This window comes from Ruditapes philippinarum, unplaced genomic scaffold, assembly GCF_026571515.1.
Source record: "Ruditapes philippinarum isolate M1 unplaced genomic scaffold, ASM2657151v2 ctg2189_1_1_1_1, whole genome shotgun sequence".
NCBI lineage: Eukaryota > Metazoa > Mollusca > Bivalvia > Venerida > Veneridae > Ruditapes > Ruditapes philippinarum.
Genome location: NW_026856389.1, coordinates 25,954 through 53,087, shown reverse-complemented (window position 1 = coordinate 53,087; position 27,134 = coordinate 25,954). Strand labels below are relative to the sequence as shown.

General features: G+C 31.5%; 1 protein-coding gene across 2 annotated transcripts in view; it reads left to right on the top strand.

Annotated features, from left to right (window-relative positions):
* Positions 1 to 26,862, top strand: part of LOC132746360 (uncharacterized) — a 152,970-nt gene extending 126,108 nt beyond the window's left edge. For both annotated transcript variants that reach the window (XM_060735476.1, XM_060735477.1), the window contains exons 13-21: positions 1,586 to 1,661; positions 3,109 to 3,220; positions 3,849 to 3,991; positions 6,913 to 7,057; positions 18,246 to 18,355; positions 19,583 to 19,721; positions 20,497 to 20,789; positions 21,200 to 21,298; positions 22,724 to 26,862. In XM_060735476.1, coding sequence (XP_060591459.1) covers positions 1,586 to 1,661; positions 3,109 to 3,220; positions 3,849 to 3,991; positions 6,913 to 7,057; positions 18,246 to 18,355; positions 19,583 to 19,721; positions 20,497 to 20,789; positions 21,200 to 21,298; positions 22,724 to 22,945 — 1,339 coding nt within the window. In that variant the 3' untranslated portion in view covers positions 22,946 to 26,862. The remainder of the gene's footprint in view (positions 1 to 1,585; positions 1,662 to 3,108; positions 3,221 to 3,848; positions 3,992 to 6,912; positions 7,058 to 18,245; positions 18,356 to 19,582; positions 19,722 to 20,496; positions 20,790 to 21,199; positions 21,299 to 22,723) is intronic.
* Positions 26,863 to 27,134: the final 272 nt, after the last annotated feature.

Genomic DNA, 27,134 nt, shown 5'->3' with positions numbered 1-27,134 from the left:
AAACAGCATCAAGAGCTTACATTGTCAAGATACATAACGCAAATCAGCCTAGAGAATACTGAGTGATTATGTTCTTTCTTTAACGAAATTAAATCGATATATATTGATTAGTATTGATCACCACCTTTGAAAGATCATATTAAACCCTTTCTGTAAAACAATACCAGATCCTTTACTTTAAATCAAATTCGGATTATAAAATTGAAATAGTGTCAATTGCGAGGTTTACTGTTTATTCTGTTTAGTTACGTACAGTTTACTCGGTTTATTTACACCCCAATTACACAGAGCCATCGGTGATTGATCGGTAGTTTTTTCAGCCAAATTATGGAGTGAACAGATGACAACGTATTTAACACCGATATCACATATTGGACACCTGTTTTCTACCTATCAACTGCTATTAAAGAAAGATACATTTTATCGGTGAAAAAATATCGATTGGGATTTTTATAGATGTTTAAAATGTTTAAAATTCTCGATCGGTGAAAATATTTTACAAATTACCGACAGCAACTTATATCACGAGATATGCAAGCTCTTAATCACCGATATCGCCGTCGGACAAAGATAACCAAATATGAATCACCGGCTATATCTGACGGAAATTGTTTAACCACTGATGAATAGTTATTAAACACCGATTTATCAGCGTTACACCCGATTTAGCTCCGATTTACAAACGATAAAAACCGATAGTATTTCAGCATTTTTATCACCGATCCAACCCCGTTTGAGTTTGCTTTTTTGTCACCGATGCCTGTTTTCACAGAAAATCAGAAATAAAATTATTTTAACAGCGAGTAAATTTAAAATTAAATAACCGATTGGGAACTGGCCCTTTACGTTGGCCTCAAGGAAAGTATCTAGAGTCTGTGTTTTCAAAGACCTTTCAACATGAACCGAGACGGTACAATCAAAATGATAAATTAGTCAGTGAACTGTTTAAACATGTATACAAACAGTTGTACTTAAACGCTAGGAACAGTAGACACATACCTAATATGTTGTTCTGCCAATCAAGGTAGAATTAATCACATGCCGATGTATGACTCGCATGTATGAAACTATGATAATCTGTATTTCTTGTACAAATATTTCCTATGTTGTTTAGGTGTTTTATGTAATGGTATTCCTTTGTTTTATGATATGTTGTTTAATTATTTCATGGCCATCATAAAATAAAAAATAAATGTGAACCAACAAAAGTTTGTAGTAGGCAAAGGTTTCTAATAGAAAAAGTGGCCTATACGTTTCCGTAAACTTGCCCCAAAGTTCCCTATACATTTTGAAAAGTGTTCCATAAGTTCTCGAAATTTTGGAAAGTTGCCCATAATAAATAATTAAATAAATTAATTAATAAATTAATGAATTAAATAATAAATAAATAAATAAATACATAAACAAATTATTTTTTTATAATATTAGGTATACTAGTAAAGGTGAATTTAAATAAACATGACGTTTCAATATTGATAGTTTAAGGGAAAAAGAAAATGTCCCACCTATATATATATATATATATATATATATATATATATATATATTATATATATATATATATATATATATATATATATTCTAGGTCATTACAAGGAACATTGATAGAGCCGTACAATGACAAGACAGGCTTTGGAACTCATCCAGGTGGAGTATTACAGGTGCTTTATGAATTTTCTAGCATTGTAAAATTGAATTATGAGAATTTGTTTACAGATAGGTTACTGTATTTATTTCTATTATATCAATATGAATTCATTCTGAATGATAAAAAGCCCATCTTTTTCTCATTCGCGTATCATATATTTTACTGCTAATGAAATTCTAAATATCTAAATACTTTATATTAAATACTTATTTTTTTCTTTTTGATTGTTGACTGAATAAAGAGGATGAGGTTTTTCATTTTAAAAATTAAGCCTCCTTTGATTGCTGACGCAATCGAGAGGATAAGATTTTTAACACTCGTCGTGATTTTGTCATTATAGACAAAGAAAAAAAACTGCCAATAAACATACACTGGTTAAGGACTTCTTGTATATGCGGTTGTTATGTTTTCTCCATTTGGTTATATAGTTTACAAAGCCTTTTAAAAAACATCTTTAATTTATATTTTAAGTTCTTTAAACGTTTTTTTTTGTTTTCATACAATACCGAAATAATATCTCAAACACACTAACACCACATATTTGATCCATATCAGTTAATAAATATTTTGACAAAACGGCGCTTATCCGTAATCAGCGTAATGACGTCGTCCTAAGTATACAATCATTCATAAACGCTGTCGTCATTTCAAACATACAATAATGATAAATTGGACAATGATGTTAACACAATACAATTGTTACAGTGTTACTTGAACTTTGATTCTAGTAAATTGTTCCTACCAAATAAAAGTCAGATTTTACATGTATTCGGATAATGGCATAATCATGTCGTCAAGTTGGGATGAAAACTCGTAAGAAAGTAACATCTCAATATGGCTTATCAAAATGGAACTGCATACAGTATAAGCATTTGGTGTATGGTACTGAGAATCCACAACATGAACCGGAGATGAGTCAGGTTTGTCCAGATTCCCAAATCATATATATTCAACTTTGCTAATTTCTTGTTTGGTGGTTCCAGTAGTCCTTAGTTGAATACTGTTTAATCACCCTTATGTGGCCTGCTTTTTAAATTTGTCTTTTGACGTCTTATCTGTGATATGCATGCTTCATAACTTCTGATCCCCCTTCAAAATTCCATTTGATTAGTTCCGCCCATTAATTACTCGTTTAGGGCACACACATTTTTTTACTTGGGGACCATATGCCGCTTTTCATGGAACGGCACTTACGTGTCACATTGAAGGTTCCATGATAACCGCCATATGAACACATCTGCGGGTGTTTCAAAATTCAAAATTGTACCAGTTCATGTTAAATGTTGAATTCTGCTTAAGTCAGTGCTTGAGGGCGTGGACGGTAGTTTGTAATTGATAGTACTGTCCATGAACAGGCTTATCAAATCGAGCCTGCAATATTTTCTATTTGCAATGTCGGGCTTTCTATAGAACTTCTTATTTTCTCTATTCTATATTATTTCACTATCCTTATGTTTAAGATTGATGACTTTTCGGACAATTTGGAGGGACAATATTCATGTTTTGCGACAACTTCTGGAGGAACAGCGGAACACACATTTGAGTATAGGATTGCAGAGGATTGTAACGTCAGTAAGTACAGAGCATTAGCAACACAACAAATAATTGCATGTATTAAAAATTAAAAAGATATAAATGGAAATTTATCGAAGAAATTACTAACAGTAACAATAAAATTTACCAATTGCAAAAACACTATCAAATTGTATAAAAAAATAACATATTTTGCGTGTTATCATACACTGCACTAAGACAGAGACAAAGTTTGTGAAATTAATATCCTTATTGTAATATGCATTATAAAAAATAAATGAAATTTAACTGGCCAACTAGTTATTATTTTATCGAATCGCTTCAAAACCGGGAAAGAAATTTTACAAACGCACATTTAAGCAGGTGTTAGGAGCGATTGCACTTTCCACTATGGTCTAGGAACAATCAAACCGAGCCTGCTACATTTTCAATTTTGCCGTTTTTGGCGTTCGTTAAGGTATATTTCCCTTTTTATCTGATTGCTTAAAGATTTCATTAAATGTAATTTGAAATGTTGTTTAATAAATAATACACTGGTTTAATTTCCAACTCTTATACACCATCTGTTTTGAATTATTGTGACGTTTATCAGTTAAGATAGTCCAATTTAGTAATTTTTGGTTGTTTGGTTGTTTTTGACATTGTTTGGCATATTCATATTTACAAGGGATATTCCCTGGACCTCAGTCAGAGAGCAAAAAGATAAACGAAATGGCTTTACTTATATGTCGCGTGGACCATCGGGCCAAAGCGGTTAGATGGAAGAAAGATGGAGTTTACATTGATTATGACAAGGATGATAGAATCAAGGTATGTTAACATTTTTTTTTGGAAAAGAAATCAATTAAGTACGTATTTCCATATGTTTGCAATCATTAATCATTTAATAATTTCCTATGTTTTTTCTGATTGATTAGCTCAATCTTTAAGAGATGGAAAAATATACGAAATGAGTAAAAAATTGAATTGCAGTTTTGTATACTTATTTAAATTCAATAGCAAATGTATATTAATTTTGACATTTTATTAATTGGAATGCGTCAATTGTATTTAACAGACTGATAGAGAGACAGAAAATTTGATTGACGTGAACAGTACATTTTGTTGTCATACATTTTACATATATGTAAAAACATATATTTGTCAAGTGATCAAATAAAGTTCAAACAATAATTCATTTTTATCACAAAAATAAATACAGATACTACAAGAAGAATGAATCATCAATTCACATTTTCTAGTTAATAAGTTTAATGTTTCAAATTTGCTTTTTTCTAAACTTAAATGGGGTACATATATATGATCTTTGCATGATTTACAACAGTAACACAATTATCACATTTCAAAAGCTCTATAAATTTCATTGGCCTTCTATAAAGTATGCTTTAAAGAGACTCTACTGAGGTTTTATGACGTGCAGGTACCGAAAAGCTAGATGTTTGTCTAGACCAATTATTACCCATGTACAAAATTTCAGATTATTCGCTCACTCAATTTCCCAGAAATAATCAATATTATTGTGCAAATTGGTCCAAAAAATGAAAACCGTTGCAACGCTTTTCACTTGAATCGGCCAAACATCGCATAGAAATCGATTATCAATTTAATTCTGTGTATATTCATATCATCTATTGCTTGGATTCAAATTTAAGTGCACCAAGTGATTAAAGAAAAAAATCAAAATGTATTATTTTAGGCTATTAGACATCAGTAGAGTTCCTTTTATGAATTGTTTCCTTATATTAGCGTATAATGAACATCACATGACAAAATGATATTCGTCTTCAATATCTCTATTGCTATTTAATATACAATATCGTACATTTCTTTCTTCTCTATTCCTAGCGTATCGACCTGTTTCAATAGCTAATTTGTGCAATGATAGTCTAAGCTAAGACAAAACGCTTCTAAATTTAAATGGCAATATATCTAAATAGTTTTTAAACCCTAATGAAGTTTAATAATGCGTTATTCAATGTTCCTCATCCCTGTAGCCGTTGGTGTCAGTTTTGTTTAAAAGTATCTAAAACTAGATGGAACTCATTTAAGTCAACACAGAATGGACTGTTCCAAACATATGAAAAACCGTTACAATCTGAAAGGTATTTAACTTGATATGCCCAGTTTGTTCTATTAACCGTACATTTATTAATTTAATAATACGCACACATCTATTTATATATAATGCGTAACGCCTCAATTTCTCCATATTTTTAATTATTACTACAAGTTATTTCAACATTCAAAAAAAATTGCAAAATTTTGAATGTATACTTCAATTTCTTTTGATTTAACAAAACCGCAAATTTCAAACTAATACTTGGGAAGAGCTGTAACAAAGGCGTCAAATAGCTGGCAAATAACGCTATGTTTAAGAATTAATCCTTTGATATTATACAATAAAACATTGAGAACCTTAAGACCTTTACCTGCCAATGTTTTTTTATTTACTACAAATTGTACCCGTGCAATCAAAATTGTCCTAAGAAAATTAAAATGATCAACAATTACTATTTTCTCATTGTTATAAGTCCAACATACATCATGTTTAAAAGGACCTCATTTTCTAAAAATAATAATTTTCTTCTTCAAAATAATCACTACCAGACCCCATTTATTACAATATGTATAAAGCAAGTTGGGGCTCTTCTGTGGGTCGCTAATTGTATCGCCTTAAATAACCATCGTCTGCAAATAACAAAAGTTTGAACGTTATATCATCTAGTGATAAGTCGCTATCATGTTTTCTTGCAAAAGTAGTTCGAGGTTATCAATAAATAAGGAGAACATAAAAGGGGACATAACCTCTCATTGTTCCTTTTTTAAGCCTACAGCATATTCGAAGAATTGCGAATAAGATTTACAACTTTTAACACAAACGTTAACATGTGAATACATATCCTTTACTATTCTAAATAGCTTTCCATCAATGCCTAATTTAAACAACTTTAGCCAAGGGCCATTTAGATTTATTACTATAAATGCTCTTTTCATATAAACTATACAGCAATACAAACGACCCGTGCGAAAGTCAAATTGCCAATCACTCATAACGTTAAAAGTTTCTGACCAATTGCTTTGCCGCTCATTCAATACTCTTGTAAAATGTTTCGAGAAACAACTTACAAGTGTAATGCCTCTATTGTTATGTACGTCTCACGGATCGTTCATTTTATAAATAGGCACGATAACTCCACATGACCATTCAACTGGAAAATGTCCGGAATTAAGAATAGCATTAAACAACCAAATGAGAAGAGAGTAAATCATAGCATTCTATAAAATATTTGTTTATCAAATTATCCATGCTAGAGGCTTTATTCGTCTTTAATTTCTCTATAATAAATTTCACATCAGCAGAAGTAACTGGCTTATCATTATTATTGGGCAATTTGCATAGTCAAAACGAAGTTAGAAATCCAAACAAATATCGTTTCTTTCTAACAGTTAAATGTAAATGTTTTTATTTATACTTTAAATTCATCTTACAGACACCACTATTTTTCATATTTACATAAATTAAATACTTTTAAAGTCACATCTGTTTTTAATGATCGCAAGAGAAGCAGCAGAAGGTGTAACTGTTAATAAGTGGTCTGTTTTCAAACTTAATTTAACCATGACAGCACACGAGAGAAGACTTTTTTATTCATTGTGTAACAACAAGAGCTATTGTGTGATATTTTTCTTGACTACCCCATGTTTTTTTTATTTCCTTTTATCTTTAACAGAAAATGGCTAATAACTATTTACGTATATTAAACGTTGGAATGGAAGACGCGGGAGTTTACCAGTGCGAGGCCGAAGACGAAAACGGTTGCTATAGTTATAAGGAAGGCAAACTTCAGGTCGTAGACGTAAAGTCTTTCAGTTCATGTACGTGTTTTTATTTCCAATTGAAAAGTTTTTTTAACTTAGATTCACAATATTTTATCTGTTAAGGTTTTTCAGACCATTATTACATGTGCTGATCTTCTTGTTACGATTGATTTTAAATATATAAAAAACACGACCCAGCAACACAGAACTACCGCTATGACGCCCAGCAGGATACCAAACAAAAACATGACAGGTCACAGGGTATAAATTTAAATAGAATTCAAAAAAGGAAATAATAGGAAGCCGCCAAGGAAATAAAAGATAGGCCTACAAAAGTAAAAGGATGTACGGAAAATAACTTGAGAAATGGGGGGCAAAATTGAAAAAGTAAGGAAAAAGGGTACTTTGAACAGGCTCAATCATACAGAGCCATTCAATTTTGCCGTTTTGAAACTTTCTTAAGGGATTCTATTTCTCTCTACGCAAGTAAGACACTTAGAACTCTTGACTACTCGACCCCTTAGGATTCTTAGATAACTCCTAGACCCTCTGACTCTTAGAGCCCTTTTTACATGACTTTTGGACCCCTATATCAAAATTGTACTTTAAAAGACCTGTAAGATATTTCAAGAAATAATTTAAGGCAGATAGTAAATATTTTAATTGATTTATTACAAGATCCGACAAAAGTTTGAAAACGGAAAAAAAAACAATAAATTAACAATGCTTTTAATAACTTTAAGGTTTTTAGCTCACCTGAGCTTGCTTAGGGTGAGCTTTTAGTATCGGTGAATGTCCGTCGTCCGTCAATTGCTTGTGAACACTCTAGCGGTCGCATTTTTGCCTCAATCATCATCAAACTTGGTCAGGATGCTTATCTAGTTGAAAGCTCGGATGAGTTCGAACATGGCTCATCTCGGATGAAAAACAAGGTCACCGGAGCTAAAAATAGAAAAACCTTGTGAACACTCTAGAGGTCACATTTTTGACCCAATCATTATCAAACTTGGTCAGGATGTTTGTCTAGGTAATAGCTCGGATGAGTTCGCATATGGGTCATCTCGGATGAAAAACTAGGTCACCGGAGCTATAAATATAAAAACCTTATTAACACTCTAGCGGTCACATGTTTGCATCAATCATCATCAAACTTGGCCAGGATGCTTATCTACTTAATAGCTTGGATGAGTTCGAATATGGGTCATCTCGGATGAAAAAGTAGGTCACCGGAGCTAAAAATAGAAAAACCTTGTTAACACTTTAGCGGTCACATTTTTGCATCAATCATCATCAAACTTGGTCAAGATGCTTGTCTAGGTGATAGCTCGGATGTGTTCGAACATGGGTCATCTCGGATGTAAAAGTAGGTCACCGGAGCTAAAAATAGAAAAACCTTGTTAACACTCTAGCGGTCACATTTTTGCATCAGTCATCATCAAACTTGGTCAGGATGTTTGTCGAGATGATAGCTCAGATGAGTTCGAACATGGGTCATCTCGGATGAAAAACTAGGTCACAGGACCTAAAAATAGAAAAACCTTGTTAACACTCTAGAGGTCACAATTTTGACTCAATTGTCATCAAACTTGGTCAGGCAACTTGTCGAGGTCATTTCTGGGAATAAATCGAACATGGGACATCTCGGATGAAAAACTAGGTCACAGGAGCTAAAAATAGAAAAACCTTGTTAACACTCTAGAGGTCACAATTTTGACTCAATTGTCATCAAACTTGGTCAGGAAACTTGTCGAGGTCATTGCTGGGAATAAATCGAACATGGGGACATCTCGGATGAAAAACTAGGTCACAGGAGCTAAAAATAGAAAAATCTTGTTAACACTCTAGTGGCTACTGTTGTGATCCAAATATTCTGTTTATTGGTCTGAAAGTTTGTTTTGATGATTTCTAAGTCAAGATCGAGCATGGGTCATCTTGGATGAAAAACTAGGTCACACCGTCCAAATATGGAAAAACCTTGTAAACATTCTAGTGGTCACATTTTCGACTCAATTATCATCAAACTTGGTCAGGATGCTTGTCTAGGTAATTGCTTGGATGAGATCGAAATCGCATGTGAAACTTGGTCACCGGAGCTAAAAATAGAAAAATCTTGTTAACACTCTAGTTGCTATTGTTTTGATCCAAGTATCCTGGAAATTGGTCTGAAAGTTTGTTTTGATGATTTCTAGCTCAAGTTTGAATATGTGTCACCTGGGTTAAAAACTAGGTCGCACTGCTCAAATATGGATAATCCTTGTTAACACTGTAGTGGTCACATTTTTGACTCACCTGTCATGAGACTTGGTCAGAATGCTTATCTAGGTAATTGTTTGGATGAGGTTGATAAGTCAGGTGAGCGATCTAGGGCCATCATGGCCCTCTTGTTTTGTTACCTAGCAGTAATAATAATATTGTATAATTATATGTTTTTTAAAGCTGGGACATAATCTATATTAGTGAAGGAATTATAATTATAATGCGCGATTTGTACATTGAGTGTTTATATTAATATCTAAAATTTCCGTGGTCGAGGGGTTAGAGTCGATGACTTCTAATCCAGTTACCTCTCTGGCGTGGGTTCGATCCCCGGGAGATGCTTTGGTAGTTTAGCGCGGAGGAAGGTAGTCTAGTACCGGTGTAACTCTTCAGGAACGATGGTTAGGAAACTACCCGCCTATATGACTGAATAATGTTGGGAAAAGGCGTAAAATGAAACCAACAAACAAACAAACAAACAAAACTACAATTTCGATATTTTTATTTCTTAAAGATTAAGTTTATTTTTTTCCATTGAAAATGTTATATTGGCGATGAATATTAATACATGTCTACTACATTAATGTTGAAATTACATGTCTGTAGTTCGATGTTGCGATTATCTCGTTTTACACTATGAAAAAAAAAACCATAGTACTAATATCGATCAATACATATCGGTCAATAAATAATTAATGTGATTTGCTCATGTTTTCGAGAATTATATTTAACAACGACAACAATAATGCACATTTGTATATTATGATATGTAGTATTGTACTTATATAGTCTGAAAAAATAAATGATATAGTCTCATCTATTTTTAACATAAAAACGGAAGTAAATTTTCAAAATCCCTTTTTTAAAATTGTTTACATCTCGTATTTCATGCTCATAATTTAAATGAAGTATTGTCTCAAAAGGCTTCAAAAGTGATATTTTCGGCAACAAACGTCATTATGAACATATCTTGATTTTGTTAAATATCTTAAAGTCAATATGTGTTCCTCTTAATCTTTGTGTGAATACACATGTCGATAACATTAAACACCATGTCAATTATAAAATTGTTGTGCTAGATAAACAGTAGCTGCATTTCATTATTAACAGGATACATAACTTAAATAATACACTTGTTACAAAATGTTGACTTGAGAAAAACACCATTTGCTTTGTTTGACCAAATCCCCCGCGAGGTACAGGAACAAAGGAAGCGACTCATCCCCGTCATGGAAGATGCACGTAAAAAAGGTCATAGAGCTTATCTTGTGCGCGAGAAACTATACATTAACAATGTTCTTTACTCCCCAGACTCAGATTAGGACGGGGGAGAAGAGTGTGAACTTTCCGTTATATCAATGGAATGTTGAAGGACTTAAAAACTGCCTATCTGATTCTGAATTTGTTAAATTTTGTTTGTAACTTTGATTTCAATTTTTTGTTGTGAAACTTGGCAAAAGAAATCTGATGAATTTATCTTAGAAGTTATACATCTATTTGTGTACCTAGAGTTGAAAGTGTATCAATTAATAGGAAAAGTTTCAGAGGGCATGGGGGAATATGTCTGTTTATTAAAAATGTCATTCTTAAAGGTGTTTCTATTTTTAGAAAAGGATAAACATGGATTTTTATGGGTACAATTAAATAAAGAATTTTTTCAGTTTAAGTACAGATTATATGTATATGCTTTGCATATATACCTCCAAGTGAATCTGTTCTAATTTTAAATCACATGATATTTGGTTTTTTTTGAACAGCTTGAAATAGGCATTATTAATATTCTAAGATTGGTAAAATATGCGTTATAGGTGATCTAAATGCTAGAACAGCATCTAGGACTGATTCATTGTACTTCTTCTGTATTTGATAAACTATATTGATGCAATCGACAGTCACTATGATGAATGTTCTAATTGATATTAAGCAAAGGTTCAGTGAAGATGAAGTTTTGTAATTCTTCAGGTATTAAGTTATTAGATATATGTTGTAATAGTGACCTTAGAATTTTTAATGGTCGACTAGGTGATGACTGAGAATGTAGGACGCTTCACTTTATGACTAATAAAGGAAAAAGTGTAATAGATTATGCGATTTTATCATATCCACTTATTTCCCTTTGTCAATAATCTTGTTGTTCATGATATTACTCATTCTCTACACATGTACCTATTCAAGTGAATTTTAAGGCCATTTTTGTGAGTAATAATGTTAGTACTGGTAATTGTTGTGTAAATGAACTTGTGTGGGATGTTAACAAGGTAAACATATATAAAGAGCAATGTTAGCTGATACTTCAAAGTTAAATGATATTGTTTCAAAGCATTTGTTGTTCTAATTTTTCACAATTGATGAAGAGTATAAAAGCTTTTGGGAACATACTGTACAATAATGCATATTCGATTTTTCGGTGTGAGAAAATATGCAGTTGGTAGTGTAGGGGTAACAGAAAAAACGTCTAACCCATGGTTTAATGAGAACTGTCTGCAGGCCAAGCGTGACTTAAATTATGCTAACAAACAATACCGCTTGTCAAGACACATGAAAATTATTGTGTAGTTATTGGTAAGCGACTTTTATAGAAAAATTAAGTGTCCGAGCTAAACAATGTATGTAAGTAAACAGAAAGAGGAGTTGCATTCAGCATCAAAAAGTAGTCCAAAAAAGTTTTGGGATCTTGTTCGTAAAACTTTAGAAAGAATGTTAAAAATACACTAATATAACTGCGGAGGATTTTTATGATCATTTTAAAGGATTATTTTCTGATACTGATGTATATAATGATTGAAGATATTCTAAATCAGAATGTAAATAGTTATGTTGATTTTCTAGATTGTGATTTTACAATTGACGAGGTGAATAAGCTATTGAAAAATTAAAAAGGCAGAAAAGTGCTGGTGAAGACTTATTAATACCAGAAATTTTTATTGACTCAAAACATATCTTATCTCCTATTTGTGTAAATTGTTTAACTATATATACAATAAGGGAATTTACCCTGAATCTTGGACAAAAGGTATATTAGTCCCTGTCCATAAAAAGGGGGATACCGACAATGTAGATAACTATAGAGGTATAATGTTAACTAGTATCTTTTCTAAAATATTTTCTCAATTACTTGATAATCGGGCACGTCTGTTTGTTGAAAATAATGACATTTTAACTGACTTTCAATTGGTTTTCGACAAAAAACGAAGTACTATTGATTGCATTTTTGTTTTTACAGTCTTTAATTAACAGGATTACTCAACACGAAAGAAAGAAAATGTACTGTGCATTTGTCGATTTTAAAAAGGCTTTTGACCTTGTTTATAGAAATGGTATCTGGTTAAGCTGTTAAGTTATGATTTATCCTCTAAGTTTAAATATGTTAAAAAGTATGTATAATAATGTTAAGATATGTGTCCGTTCCAATGGTAAATTGACTGAATATTTTGATAGTTACAATGAGTTAAGCAGGGTGAGACATTATCTCCCCTATTGTTCATATTGTTTATAAATGATATGGGAAAAGAGTGTTTTTTGATATAAATGCTGATTTAATATCCTTAAACGATTTGCAAGTTTTCATGTTACTTTTTTGCTGATGATACAGTTTTATTTTCCTATTCTGTAGTTTGTTTACAAACTTTAATGAACAAATTACATGTTTTACTGTATGAAAATGGAATATATGTAAACAGAAGTAAATCATTTTGGTTATGATCTGTAAATTAGGTAATAGGCAAGAACATATTGATGTATATTTCATGATAACACACGTTTTAGATGTTGTTAGTAAATTTTGTTATCTAGGCGTAACATTGTCTGCAAATGGTAAATTTTTTGGTGCTCAAAAAGCCCTGTCAGAACAGGCTTTAAAAGCTTTGTTTACATTAAATTCTTTATTTGAAGCTGTACCTCTTGGTATCAATGAAAAACTCAAGTTATTGACTCAATGATACTGCCAATATTGAAATTATGGATTGACAATCTGGGGGTTCCACAAAGCACCAGAATATGGAAAAGGTTTATATTAAGGTTTTTGAAATCAATTTTAAATGTTAAATACCAGACAACGAATTTGCAACGTGTCTATGGTGAGCTTGGTAAAGTGCCTCTGATATCTTGAGAAAGAAAGAATTCTTAGAGTATTGGCCTGTAAGATTGTTAGGTCTCCGTGATACATTAATTCATAAAATGTTTTATGCATGATAAGCTTAATCTGGTGGAAAGATTTCATGGGCCCTAGGGTTAACTCACTGCTAGATGATTTGGGTTTTCAGTTATTTAATGGAATAATGTATCTAGTTACTGACCTACAATTAAGTAAGGTAATAGAGATGTTCTATTATAGTCAATTTTGTCAGTAATTCTTTTGGTACGTTTAGACACTGATGCCTAAACTTACTACATATAAAGTAATAAAAAAGATGTTTTGATATTAAAAAATATTTGTTATGTGTTAGGTGAATAAGCACTAGAATAGCATTAACTAGACTACGGTAGCTCTGCTCACATAAACTTGCAAGCAAGAGGCGTTATGCGAACATTAAGGTAGGATAGGAAAGGAATGTATATTTTGTAACATGATGTCATAGAGACGAAGTATCATTTTGTAATTGTCTGTCCGCAATATCGTACTATAAGAAATCTAATGTCTCCCAAAATATTATTGCCATTGGCCAACTATACAGAAATTTCAAGGACTGTTAACTTGCCAGTCATCTGGTGTGTTATGTAAACTTGCGTAAATATGTTTTCTGGCTGATAATAAACGTCACTAGTCTATTGATCAGTAGTATTGTAATAGATGTAGAAACATAGTTGATGTAATCATAAAATAATGCTGCAGTAAGTTTTTTTTATACATACAATTGTTGCTACAATTTTTTAAATGTTAAGCACAAAAGTATTAAGGAGGTTACTCCTTTAATATGATTGCATAAAACAAGAACCAGATTGTCTCCCTTTAGTTTTAGCCTTAGATCTATATGTCATTAAGTATAACGTTCTTATTGTTATTTTATTTTTTATTTTTTTTTGATACTTTACAATAAGTTTGTTAAGTAGCATAGCTTTAACTAAAAATATAAACCAGTATTTGAACACACAGGCTTATGAAGGCGGCTGAAATGATAATTTTAAAGAATAAGTTCAAGTGAATATCCAAATGTTTTTGCATATTTCACAGGCTTAATATCCTCTTACTGGCCTATCGAGAGTCGGTGTGTACAAATATTGGTATACATACTTAATTTTACATAGTGTAATGTGAATTGATTATGTATGTTTATATATTACCATGCTCTTCTCAAATATTGTAACCGCTGTCACCATGATAAATGGCAACGAACATATAATGTTCATATGCTGAATAAAGAAATTGAATTGAATTGAAGTACGTGCATAAACTGCATCAGTGACGTCACATTTTACGTCATCAAAACAGCTACCCGTAAAAGTGAAAGTAGGATTGTTCAAAGCACACATATCTTGATTTTATAAGTAGAACATAAGCGTTATTTCTATAAACACAGCTTTATTGAAATTTAAAGGAAAATATAAGCTACAGTTTTATTCCTTGAAAATAAAACGTGCTACTTCTGTTGCATACACATAAGGAAAGTAACTCTGTAGAAGTTACTGTACAGTGTTGTATTGTACAGTTGAAATCTACAGAGATAGGAATTTCAACGAAAGAAATATCAAAGTAAATGTTAGATTTTTCAGTTTTATAAAAGACATTAACACACGTCAAAGATGGGCAAGAAGGTGTTAATCGGCCCTGGAATGAATAATTCCCTTTGGCTGAAGCCCTCGGAACCATTATTTATTTTGCGGGCCGATTATCACCTACTCTGCCGTGTATTAATCTCTTTTTATAGTGCATTTCGTTTAGTCATTTTTTTTACCTTTTCCAAATATTTATATTAAAGTTCACATAATTTTTAGATATATGTCCAACTCATGAAAGAATATTCGTTTTTCCTTAGTATACTGTATACAGTTCATTTCTAATAACAATCAATTATAATTACTACAAGTTAACTGAAATCTGTATTTGAATGGTGCTGCTCTTGTCGACCTTCTGTTAAACGTTAAATATTGCTTTGTGTGTTTATTACATCATAACAGTGTTACTTTAAAAATGAGATATTGTGCACACAGATATGGTGTAAGAAATTCGGTTTCTGATAGTCATCAAACTATATCATTTATTTCATGTCTAACAATACACGCACGTGTAATTTCATTAAAATTAAGTATGCAAAGAACCAGTAAGTCTCAAATTGATGTTAGCAAACTAAACAAATGTACATGGACAGAAATGACAGTATTTGATTACAAAAATGAGAATTACAAAACGACTATTAGAAATGTATTTAAATTTAAAAAAAAAAGACAAAAAAAGAGGGCCATGATGGCCCTGAGTCGCTCACCAGAAACAACTGCTTTTCAGTGTTTAAAATTATCAGAGGGCCGATTATCACCTACTCTACCGTGTATTAATCTTTTTTTATAGTGCATTTCGTTTAGTCATTTTTTTTTACCTTTTCCAAATATTTATATTAAAGTTCACATAATTTTTAGATATATGTCCAACTCATGAAAGAAAAGTTGACAAATGCTTTTCAGTGTTGAAAATTATTTTAATTCTCTGTTTATCTAGCACAACAATTTTATAATTGACATGGTGTTTAATGTTATCGACATGTGTATTCACACAAGAGATTAAGAGGAACACATAAAAGGATCAGAAATTAAACCCCTTGTTCAGCAGGTACATCAAAAAACGACAAACTAGGTCAAACAATATCAAACATTTATTACATTCCTGGTCCAAGTTTCATGTCTCTTTACATCATTCCAAATTTAAAGTCTCCGTTGATATTATTTCACATTACATGTCCCACTCCTTTCATCCTTATGTCCGCCCTAGGTTTTTTTTAAAGTATCGGGGGCCGCGTCCTGTGAACGTTGCCTTTGCCTTGTTGATCTTTATTCTTGTTTTTTTCCGTACATCAAAAACAAGAAAGTATGTGCAATGGTTTCAAGAATATCAAAAACAGCTCAACTGATGCCAAAATTCAATTATGCACATGAAACTCAGGTTCAACAGTATGTCCCAAAAGTTATTGAAATGTGCTTTTTCCAAGTTTAAATCCAATTCAACAAAAAAATGGAAAAAATACAATTTTTACCAAAATTCGATAAAAAAATTGAGCAAACAAACTCATCTTTGTTAGTAAGGTCTTTAGGCCTATTTTTTCCTGGTTGATGACCTACAACTGACCTAACAATGATGCAATATGATGTCCGAATTCTAGAGCTGAAAGATATTTACGTATCATAAACAGGTCATGACAATAAGACTTTCCCAAGCCATTGAATCTCTTTTGCAAAAATTGCATAACATATTTATGTACACGAATCAACATGAGTTGATTCCCTATCATTATGAAAAGATATCCTATCTCCATCTTTGAGTCATAGAAATTTATTGAAATTCACGAAATTCTTACTTGAAATGTCTAATTTTGATAAGAGAATGAATAAACTATTTATTGGAAGCTGCATATCCTATGATAGGCCAAGAAAAATTGGTCTTTTCTATATAAAAAAGTTTTTTTTGACACTATCATTATATTTATACTGCGACCACCTATAGTGTGAGGAGTTTAAAACATACCATATCTACTTTGTGTGAAGTCAAAACACGTTTTTTTTATATTTGTAAAGAGAATGTGTATCCATTGTCAATATTTTCTAATATTAAATTTGAGCATAGAATATCTTTAAACTATAATTTGAAGAAATGCCATGACCTGGGACATTTAAGCTTTAGCTTAAACAGGGCCAATCAAATTAATAAGAGCAAACTTGATAAAAGACCACCTAAGAATATTACAGACAAAGTTTGGTGATCATCCATCAAATATTTCAGTAGGAGATGGTGTTCAAAGGTTTTTCTATATTTAGCTTTAGCGTCCCCTTCAAGGGGCAAATCAAATAAATATGAACAAACTTGATAAAAGACTACCTAAGAATGCTGAAGACATGTTCAAAGGTTTTTCAATTTTTAGCTTTGGAGGCCCTCTAAAAGGGACCAATTAAAATAATATGAGCAAACTTGATAAGAGACTACCTAAGAATGCTTCAGACAAAGTTTGGTGATCATCCATCGATAAGATGACTGATTATGTTTTCACTTATAATAAATTAAACATATCAAAATATAAAAAAAATCGAACTTGTAAAAAAAACATTCCTTTCTGAATTAATGTATTCATGCACATTTTTTTGAAGTAACGTCTTAATTACATTATAGAATAATTAAGGGGTCGAAATGTCCAGTCAATTTAAGGGGTCTTAGTGTCTTAGGGGTCTAAGGGGTCGAGGTGTCATAGAGTCCTATCTACTTAACCGTAGACGATTAAATCCAAGGAGGGCCACAAATGTGTCATCACATTAGCATGTAGCAAAAACAAGACATTCATGTGAAGATCATAGAGGAAACAATATTTGCTTCAAAATGCTACACTTATAGTTTGTTAAGACTGTTCAAACAGAGTTAGGATTTTCAATCGCTCCGTTTTAAAAAACACTTACCCATTTCGATTTTCGGAAACTAGAAAGCAATTGCATTAAATATAAAAAATGCATTGAATATTTCATATTTTAAATATAATCAAATATTTACGATTTAAGAAAGATTCTGCTTCAAAAGTGTTGAGATGATTTATTGCCGACAATGAGATCTATTCTAAATTATCACATTTCGCTTTTGCTGGAGGATTTTCTCCAAAATATTTTTTTTATTTAAGTGATCATATTTTTCTTAGATATAAATTATGCTAGAAAATTCGGTGAAGTATTAAGTATCCTATTCATGTTACTTCCAAATTTGTTTAAAACGGTAAATGATTCACAAAAAATCATCACGAAAATATCTTTACCTTTGGAAAGATGAAAATAATAAACTGAAATCATAAAATTGTTTTCTAACCAGATTGTGGAATATCCATTCATGAAGAGGCATTTTTGAGTTCAAGAATTTCAAAGGGATCTGAAGCACCTCCTAAAATGTACCCATGGCATGTTACATTCAGATCTACAGGAGTAAGTACAACGATATATTATTAAGAATGTATAAAGTGTAAAACGCAAAATATATAATCTTTTTAGAGAAAACGAAAGTCACATATAAAGTTAGCTTTTAATCTTTGTATCTGTGTATTGTACTTGCTCACTTATTATAAATGTCTAAGCAGAAATAAACCTGCATTTTCACAATTCGCTTACCAAAGTTTTTCCTCTGATAGTGAAAAAAAACCCAGTAAAAACAGTCAGACAACAAAACATTTAAAGTTATATTTAGTTTATTAGTAGGTTTATTAAATCATCTCATGATTTCTTTATTGTATAACCTTTGTAGGACGAATCCAAGCAAAGTCAAATATTTAAGGATCTTTGCCGCGTTAGCAGACTGCAATTATATTTCTGTAATAGTTTGATTAAAAAATAATTAAACTGTATGTACTAAATGAAGGTAGGTTTTGATAGTTTGATCATTCTTGAATTAGTCGAGAAAAACTCTACTGAGTGAAGACTTTTTCTATTGCTTAACTTATGGTGTAATCATGTTTCAGTGAGTGTTTGAAATCTATTTAAAATTACGTATTAGAATAGAAACGAAGCATAACCTTTTTCCATTGTGTAAATCTTCTTATGTAAAAGAAATCATTCTAAACTGCTTGTGTTTTGGAATTTTATATGGAGTCCAAATTATTACTTTGTCTCCATTGTATTTAATTCAGCGCTACTCTCTACAGTAATGAATATTTAACATCTTCACAAACCCTTTTAAAAACATTATAAAACTCAAGTTTTCCTATTCTAAAGAAGGAAACATAATTCATGTTTGTGGCATAATGTTAGTCAAATAACTGTTATTGTACTATGAATTGTTACAATATTTTATTTGCAAATTTAGGTTCAACGCATCAATCATTGCACGGCATGATTCCATGTTTTTTCTTTCTTTTTTAGGTAAATAAGATATAATTCATTAAGACTTTCAACTATAATGTAAAAAATGGAAAGTAAAATTATAAATAATACGTGTTCGTTTCAGAAATAAACAAAACATAATGACATCATTTTTGTACATTTATTTGACTTTTGAAAAACTTGTTCTTTAGGGATTCCGTTGTGTTGTAAGGCGTTCTTTAGGGATTCCGTTTTTCTTCATTTACATGAAATTAATTAAAACTAAAAAAAATAAATTTAAAATAAAAACCACTAAAGAATAAAAACTTTAAACTTAAATGTATTTTATATTGCAAGGATGCGTCCAGAAAAAGGGCGTTTTGTGGTGGATCATTGATTTCACAGAGGTTCGTTGTCACTGCTGCTCATTGTATTGAAGAGTTCAGCGAGATTTTTGGTGTTGATTTTGGGGCAAAAAATGTAGAACTTTTACTTGGTAAATATAATATGTCTTAAAATTATGTAATTAATGTTAACAGTATAAAATATAATCTGACTTATTCAATGTTCAATACTAAAAATAACAAAAATCTAATTGGACACCAGGTACATATTAGGTTGTGGCTATTGTTTTCTCGTTTAGGGCATTCGCATTCATTAACTTGGGGATCATAGGTCGTTTTACATGAGATGATACAAACGTGTCACATATAAGGCTGCATGATAACATCTGCCGATGTTTTCAAATCCAAACTTTCACTAGTTTTATCTTTAAATGTGTTGCATTCTGCTTAAAACTGTGCTATTGGACATGGACAGTAACTTCAACTGTCCTGTACTGTCCATGAACTGGCCGTTTTTATTAGCGTTTTATGCGTTCTTAAGGGATACTTCTTTTCTCCGTTTTATTACCTAGTGATGTACATTTCATTGTGGAAATTATGGACTTGTTTAGAAATTATTGTATATTGGTGAGCAAGCTTGTAACATGATAACCCTCTTGTATTTTTTTCGAATCATTTGGCAATGCATAGTTTACAGCAATCATATAAAATATAGAAACCATTTAAGGCAATAACACGATAAAATATTTGAATCCCATAATGAATTTGTTTCAGGTTTATGTACTCGAATCCCATTTCAAACCTTTATTTTCCAATAACCATTATCGTCTGTAAACGTCAATTATTTTTAGTTAAGAAAAACACAAATAAGCTTTTTCATTATTTTAATAAGATTATCTAAATTTCTTCTTTTTTTTCTAAATTCAGGTACCACAGATTGTCTAGGAATTCAGAATGATGGGAAAAGAAGAAAAGTACGGAGCTTTACTGTTCATCCAGATTACGAAGAAAGAGGAACTTTTGATAATGATATAGCATTGATAGAATTGGACAGTTTGGTTGAATACACCGATGATATACGCCCTATATGTGTTGAACCGGCGGAATACAATGACAGGGTGTTTCTAGAAAACAGTGCCTCATTTGGTCGTGTGATTGGGAAAGTCGCTGGTTGCGGTAAAACAAGACAAAAAGCCACATCATTGCCCCAGAGACTGAGGGTAGTTATTTAAGATATTAATACTAAGATTCAAAGATAGTAAATGGTTTTTGTCCGTTTTGTCGAACACTGGTTAGTGGTAATAAACTAGATTTTATAAATCTATTTAACTGGTTTATATAGGCAAATGAATGAGGGGTTTAGTGATCCTTTCACTCTTGTTTTTTTTTCATATTGTTTTAGTTAAATGCATTTGCAACATGAACCTATGTCATATTATAGGATGTATATGTTCCGTATGTGGACAGAGAAACATGTCTTGAATCAATGGGCAACGAACGCCATAAACTCACTGACACAATGTCTTGTGCTGGGTTTGCGTTCATTGAAAGTCGCCTTTCCTTGTTGATCTTGTTTTTCATACCTTTTAGTATAATGCATTTTATAACATGTACTTATTTCATTTTATAGCATGTAGATATTCCGTATGCGGACAGAGAAACATGTCTTGAATCAATGGGCAACGATCGCCATAAACTCACTGACACAATGTTTTGTGCTGGGAGTAAAGTAAGTATTATATATTTATATGGTTTCATTACATCGAACACGTACGGTTTTTAATCTGATAGCCAAGTAATGTTTAAAATTAATTATAATTATTTCTCTAATCACTCATTAACATTTCGGATAAAAAGAAAACACGCACAAACATAAAAATAATGATATTATCTGGCATATGAATCAATATTTGTCGATTTTAAAACAATAATCGCAATGACGTTAATGTATTTCAATGTTTAACCGAAGTTAACCTGCCATGGCAAACATTCATTAATTTATTATAATGTATCATCTTCTTAAAAGAGACACAGACAAAACCTATTTCTTCTTACTGAACTTTCAATCAGATATTCTATTATTGTCCTCGAAATGAGCAGATTACGCAGTTCTAGGGCAAAGATTTTCTCCTTTTGAAGTTGTCTAACGTGGTCAGTAAGAAGACTCAAGACTTTACGCTAAATATCGCAGTGAACCATTGGAACGGAACAATACCCATCAAGTCAAATACCTACATTTGTTTTACACTTAAAGTATATTCCAAGTTTTTCTTGTAACATTCGAGGCATGTTTGCACTTGACAGTACCGTCCATGAACAGGCTCAATAAAACCGAGCCTGCAACATTTTCAATTTTGACATGTTGGGCTTTCTTTAGGGATTCTTATTTTCTCTATTTTGTTTTTGTAATGCAATTTGCTTAAAAATAATTTGGTGATTCTGTTTGCTTTTGAATTTTATTTAAAGGGAGACACAGGCAAAATTTTCATTTCTTAGTTTTGACTTTTTCATTTATTATTCTGCAAATGTCCTCAAAATGAATACGCTAGACAGTCAAAGGAACAAAACTTTTCTGCATATAAAGAAAAAAAAATGGTGTTTTCCTAACTTGACCCGCGTGGGTCAGGTTAGAGCGCTAAGATTTCACAATAGTTGTCACAGTGAACTCTGGAAACGTTAAAGAACATGTCAAATCAATTAGTTAGACTTCTTTCAGTCATACAATATTCACAATTCCTGTTTTTTTTTGTATTTTCTAGGGTTTGTTTAAGTCACATGGCTTGTTTATAAGCTATTCGGTGATTTTGTTGGCGTCTAAATTTCGTTCAACATATATAGATATATTTAAGCTTCAAACCCAAAATATATAGAATTTATACAGAAATTCATGCTGGGACTTTAAGAAATGTCATTTTAGCGTGATTTGAGTACATAATATCATTTTTAAATTTTTGTCAATATTTTGCCTGAGTATCCCTTTAACAAACAAACAATACATTACATTTCAAAACACAAATGTTCTGGAAATTATAAAAAAAAACACTTTCATTGTTAGCGCGCTTTGTGTAAATAAAATGAAATTAATATTTATTTTGTTATTCACTTGCCTGTGGTATTTATATTTGCCAGTTTTTATTTTTCTCCCCAATTAAAGATTGGTAGAACTGGAGACAGTTGCGAAGGGGACAGTGGAGGTGGCTTAATAATGGCAACGAACACAAGATGGGTTCTTACCGGAGTCGTTTCTTGGGGCAGGGGATGTGATGTGGATAAACACTACGGTGTTTACACAAACGTTGGCATGTTCTATGATTGGATAGAGAGTGTTACAAAATTCAACGAAGAGGCGGTGCCAGACTTTATCAATCACAATTGATCTTAAATAGTGACTATTTGTTGATTTGTCATGACACAATACTAGTACATGTATATAGCTAAACTACTTAAACATTTATACCCTTTTTTTACTTGAAGTGAAATTGATATACAGTGATAAATATATTGCTTCATCTTAATCTTGTCAGATCAATGACGATGATTCTTATTTCACTTAAACTTCAGTCATTGATGTTATTTTTAACATTTATTTATAATTTTTGCCAGATACGTTGTCTAGATTTGAAAAAAGAAACATAATGTGATAAGTGCACTTTAAAGGAGCTTCATATAGGTCCAAAAACCTTAAACTATAACATTTGAAAATCGTACATGGATCAAGTTAAGCACTTCAAATGGACCAATCTGTAAAGGATAATTAAGTAATATGTACTTAATCAAATTGAAAAATGATTAATCTGCGCGATTTTGTGCCCGATTTGGGCGGAAAGCGTGGCATCACTTTTCATTTCAGGGTCATAAGAGATTAGTTATGTTGTTTTTTGTTGTTGAAGAAAATGTATGGAAGAGGCTTGCATAAATTTTATCAAATTGATTATTTAGAGCAATATTTAATGACTGAGTTAGATAAGGGTATACAAAAAATGATGTATCGGAAGATACTTAAAATCTGGCAAGCTTTGTTAATTTGTTATGTATTCTAACACTCACGTGATTTTGTCACTATAGACAAAGAAGGAAAAAAAACTGGTGTTAAACTGCCAATAAACACCGGTTAGGGACTACTTGTATATGCGCTGTTATGTTTTCACCCTCGATTACAAAGCATTTTAAAGCAACAATAAAAAGCATTTTTATTCATATTTTCAGTTGGTATAATGTTTTCTTTTCATACAATACCGGAATAATATCTCACATACACTAACGCCACAAATTAGATCCATATCAGTTAATAAATATTTTGACAAAACGGCGCCAATCCGTAAGCAGCGTAATGACGTCATCCTAAGTAAACAACTCATTCATAAACAAGCTGACGTTATTTCATACATACAAAAATGATCAATGGGGCACTGATGTAAACACAATACGACGTAAGTTTTTATTGTTGAAAACTTGATAAGTAACGTTTTTTTCTTATTATTTCTTTTGTTTAATAATTTCTTTATCTTCGTAACAGTAGGGTGCGAAAATCGAACAGCGTTATACAAAAATTAGCACCTGAAAATATTTCCGCTTGAAAAATAACATTACTGTAGTGATATCGTTTTTCCTTATTTTATCGTGTTAGAATCGAAATAACATCGGCCTGAGAGGTGTATATCGGCTATTTAACACCGGTTTTGTCGTTTTGATGCGACAAAATTAACCACTCAGGCATACGGCCTTCGTGGTCAATTCCTACGCATCAAAACTCCAAACCGGTGTTAAATAGCCGATATACATCTCTCAGGCCGATGTTATTTCTTAAATGAAAAGTAAAAGACAAGTAATGAGTTACATATACATGCAGCTAAAAACTACCACATATGTTTTTTTTTAAATTATGATAATCATTTCTATCTAAATTGTTTTAAGCGATTTGTTTGTGTCAGGAATAAGAAAATGCTTCGAAGTACTGTATAAATGATCCTAACCATCAATCATTTCAGAAGATTACCAATACGCAGTACCAATTAATTTTGCTGATAGACATAAAAGTTATGTAATTTTACATAGTGACTATTCGAAAATTAATCATTTATGTCAGATATCATTGTTTTGAATAATTCGTTTAATAATTTCTGCGTCTTATTCAACATATAAATTTACTATATTGATTACCTTTATAGTGGCTGAATTGTGCCATTCGTGTTTTCGCCCCGCGACCCCGCCAAGCAAAAAGGTCGAGAAATAATTATTTAAAAGGGCAGTGGCGCGGAGCGAAAACACGATAATTAGCGAGGGCGCGGGGCGAGATTTAAGAAATAAAACGCCAAGCGAAGTTAAGAATTTACTACAAGTTAAAATGGCAGGGGCGCGGAGCGAAAAAACGTTTTTTAGCGAGGGCGCGGGGCAAAGTTTCATTAATAAAACCTTTCATAAGTAAATCTAATCACTGTTATATTCATTTTGCCATGCAATAGAATATTTGAAAATTCCAAAGACCAAGCGAATAAGAATAAATTTGTCACTCGTCTATCTTCCTATTCGTTTTGTTATTTTAATTATAAGACACTTTAGTAGCAGTCCTGTTAATTATGTTTTTTTTGCAATGTTATATATAATATATATATAACGCATCTACCGTTTTACATTTAGAAAATGAACGAAACAAAGAACAGTGTTTAAACATTTCAGTGAATTTCAAATATATGTTATGCTTTTATATTATATGAATCTCTGTATCTTAAAACTAAACTAAACATTTTGTCTTATCAGAGTATGAGTGCTCTGTTGCTGTCATTTTCCTATGAATATGCCATAAATATAATAGAGTTTGTTTACAATAATAGGACTTGTTATTCTTAGCTTAATTATCTAATATGTAATGTATGCAAATGTATAATAAAGTAAGTTAATACAAACGATTTGTAACTTATCAAAAACCGTTTGAGGTGACGTCATTTGCGATACATTCAAACATCGAAAATGCTAAAGTAAGCATTTCTCATTAGGCGCGTCTATGTTAAATGACCCTTTTTATTTGTAAACCATTTATTGTTTGGATATGCGATAAACAGAATATAATATTCAATGATTTAATGCGTAATGTATCGACACCGTTGCAAAAGGCTCGCATAAATGATTATATTTAACTAGTTCAATAAATTTAGTATTAAATCTACTCTAATTCAGTATCTTTATATGTCTCGTGTTCTTAGCTAAAATAGTGAATCTAAAACCTTAAAGAACATCCGAACGGGCAAATTGCTGCAGCCTCGCTTTGATTAAATCTGTTTATAGAGTCTATTTTACATAAACCGTGTAAATAATTTTACTTTAGTGTAGTTATATTTGTCTGGTCTTTCGGGATAATTGATTTCAATACTTAAAGTATTGAGAATTGAATATACTGGGGGGGGGGCTAATGAATGTTACACGTTTTCATTTTCCTCAATAACAGACTCAATCGAACATAGTTCAAACCCCGTCAGAGGCAAGTTGTTGTTTCCTTGAGCAAGAAACTTTACTATAATTGTTCAGTACTGGTTGGTTCCAGGAACGGATTAGAAAGTGTGTCCACAAGCTTATAGCTCCCTACATAATCGAACTAAAATAAATTCTGTATAAACCAATCTAACAGCGTCTGCAATTTTCATGTTATCTTGTTGTGATTAATGCTTACGAGCGATCAAACATTTCCAGTTTTTTTAAAACAAATCCAGTGACATTCTACTACATTCATTGTTACTGCTTTTTGTTGATAAGGCCGAATATGTCAACAAAAAGAAAGAATGTTTTTGAAAACGCAACATTTAAAGTAAGATTATATTTTCTGTTTAATGTAAATATCATAATAACGATTCCTAAAACAGAAAGAAAGAAGTATTGCCGAAAACAACGTGCTCGCAGATGAGCTTATCTAGGGTTGGCATGATAAAGCATAAGGGAAAAAGTAATCATTTTGGGCCAAGCCCTTGCTAGGGTTACCAAAAATAAGTATAAATACGAAGATTGTGAAATGGTATATCAGTGTAACTTACGCTTTAATATATGTTAACCAAAATACCAAAATTATTTTTTTTAAGTATATTTAATCATATCAGGTACAAGTACACGTACGTTATCTATATGTAATATTACATGTGTGTAGGATTAAGGGATATAAAAAAGATACAAATGATTTTATATCTCACATTTGCTTATGTAAGTATGGCAAGAAGTATTCTAAAGTAATTGCATTTTTAATCACAATTGTACTGTATTACACAATTTTCACAGATTTCAGTCAAATAAATACTTTTGTGAGTGTTATTATTTCTGAGTTGACACCAAGCTATCTGAACATCAATTGGGAAGGTGACGTTAGTACATGTCAGATTATGTTTTATTTCTAAAATAAGATAGACATATAAGATAATATGTTAAACAGCTTCATATGTATATCTTTTTCAACAACGCCTTGTTTTGTTGGTAAGAAAACTCATAATCTGCCTAAATGAAGCGAAAATGAAAACGATGTTAGAATTTGCAAAAGAAAAATACAAGAATAATAATAAATAAATAAATAAATAATATAAAAAAGA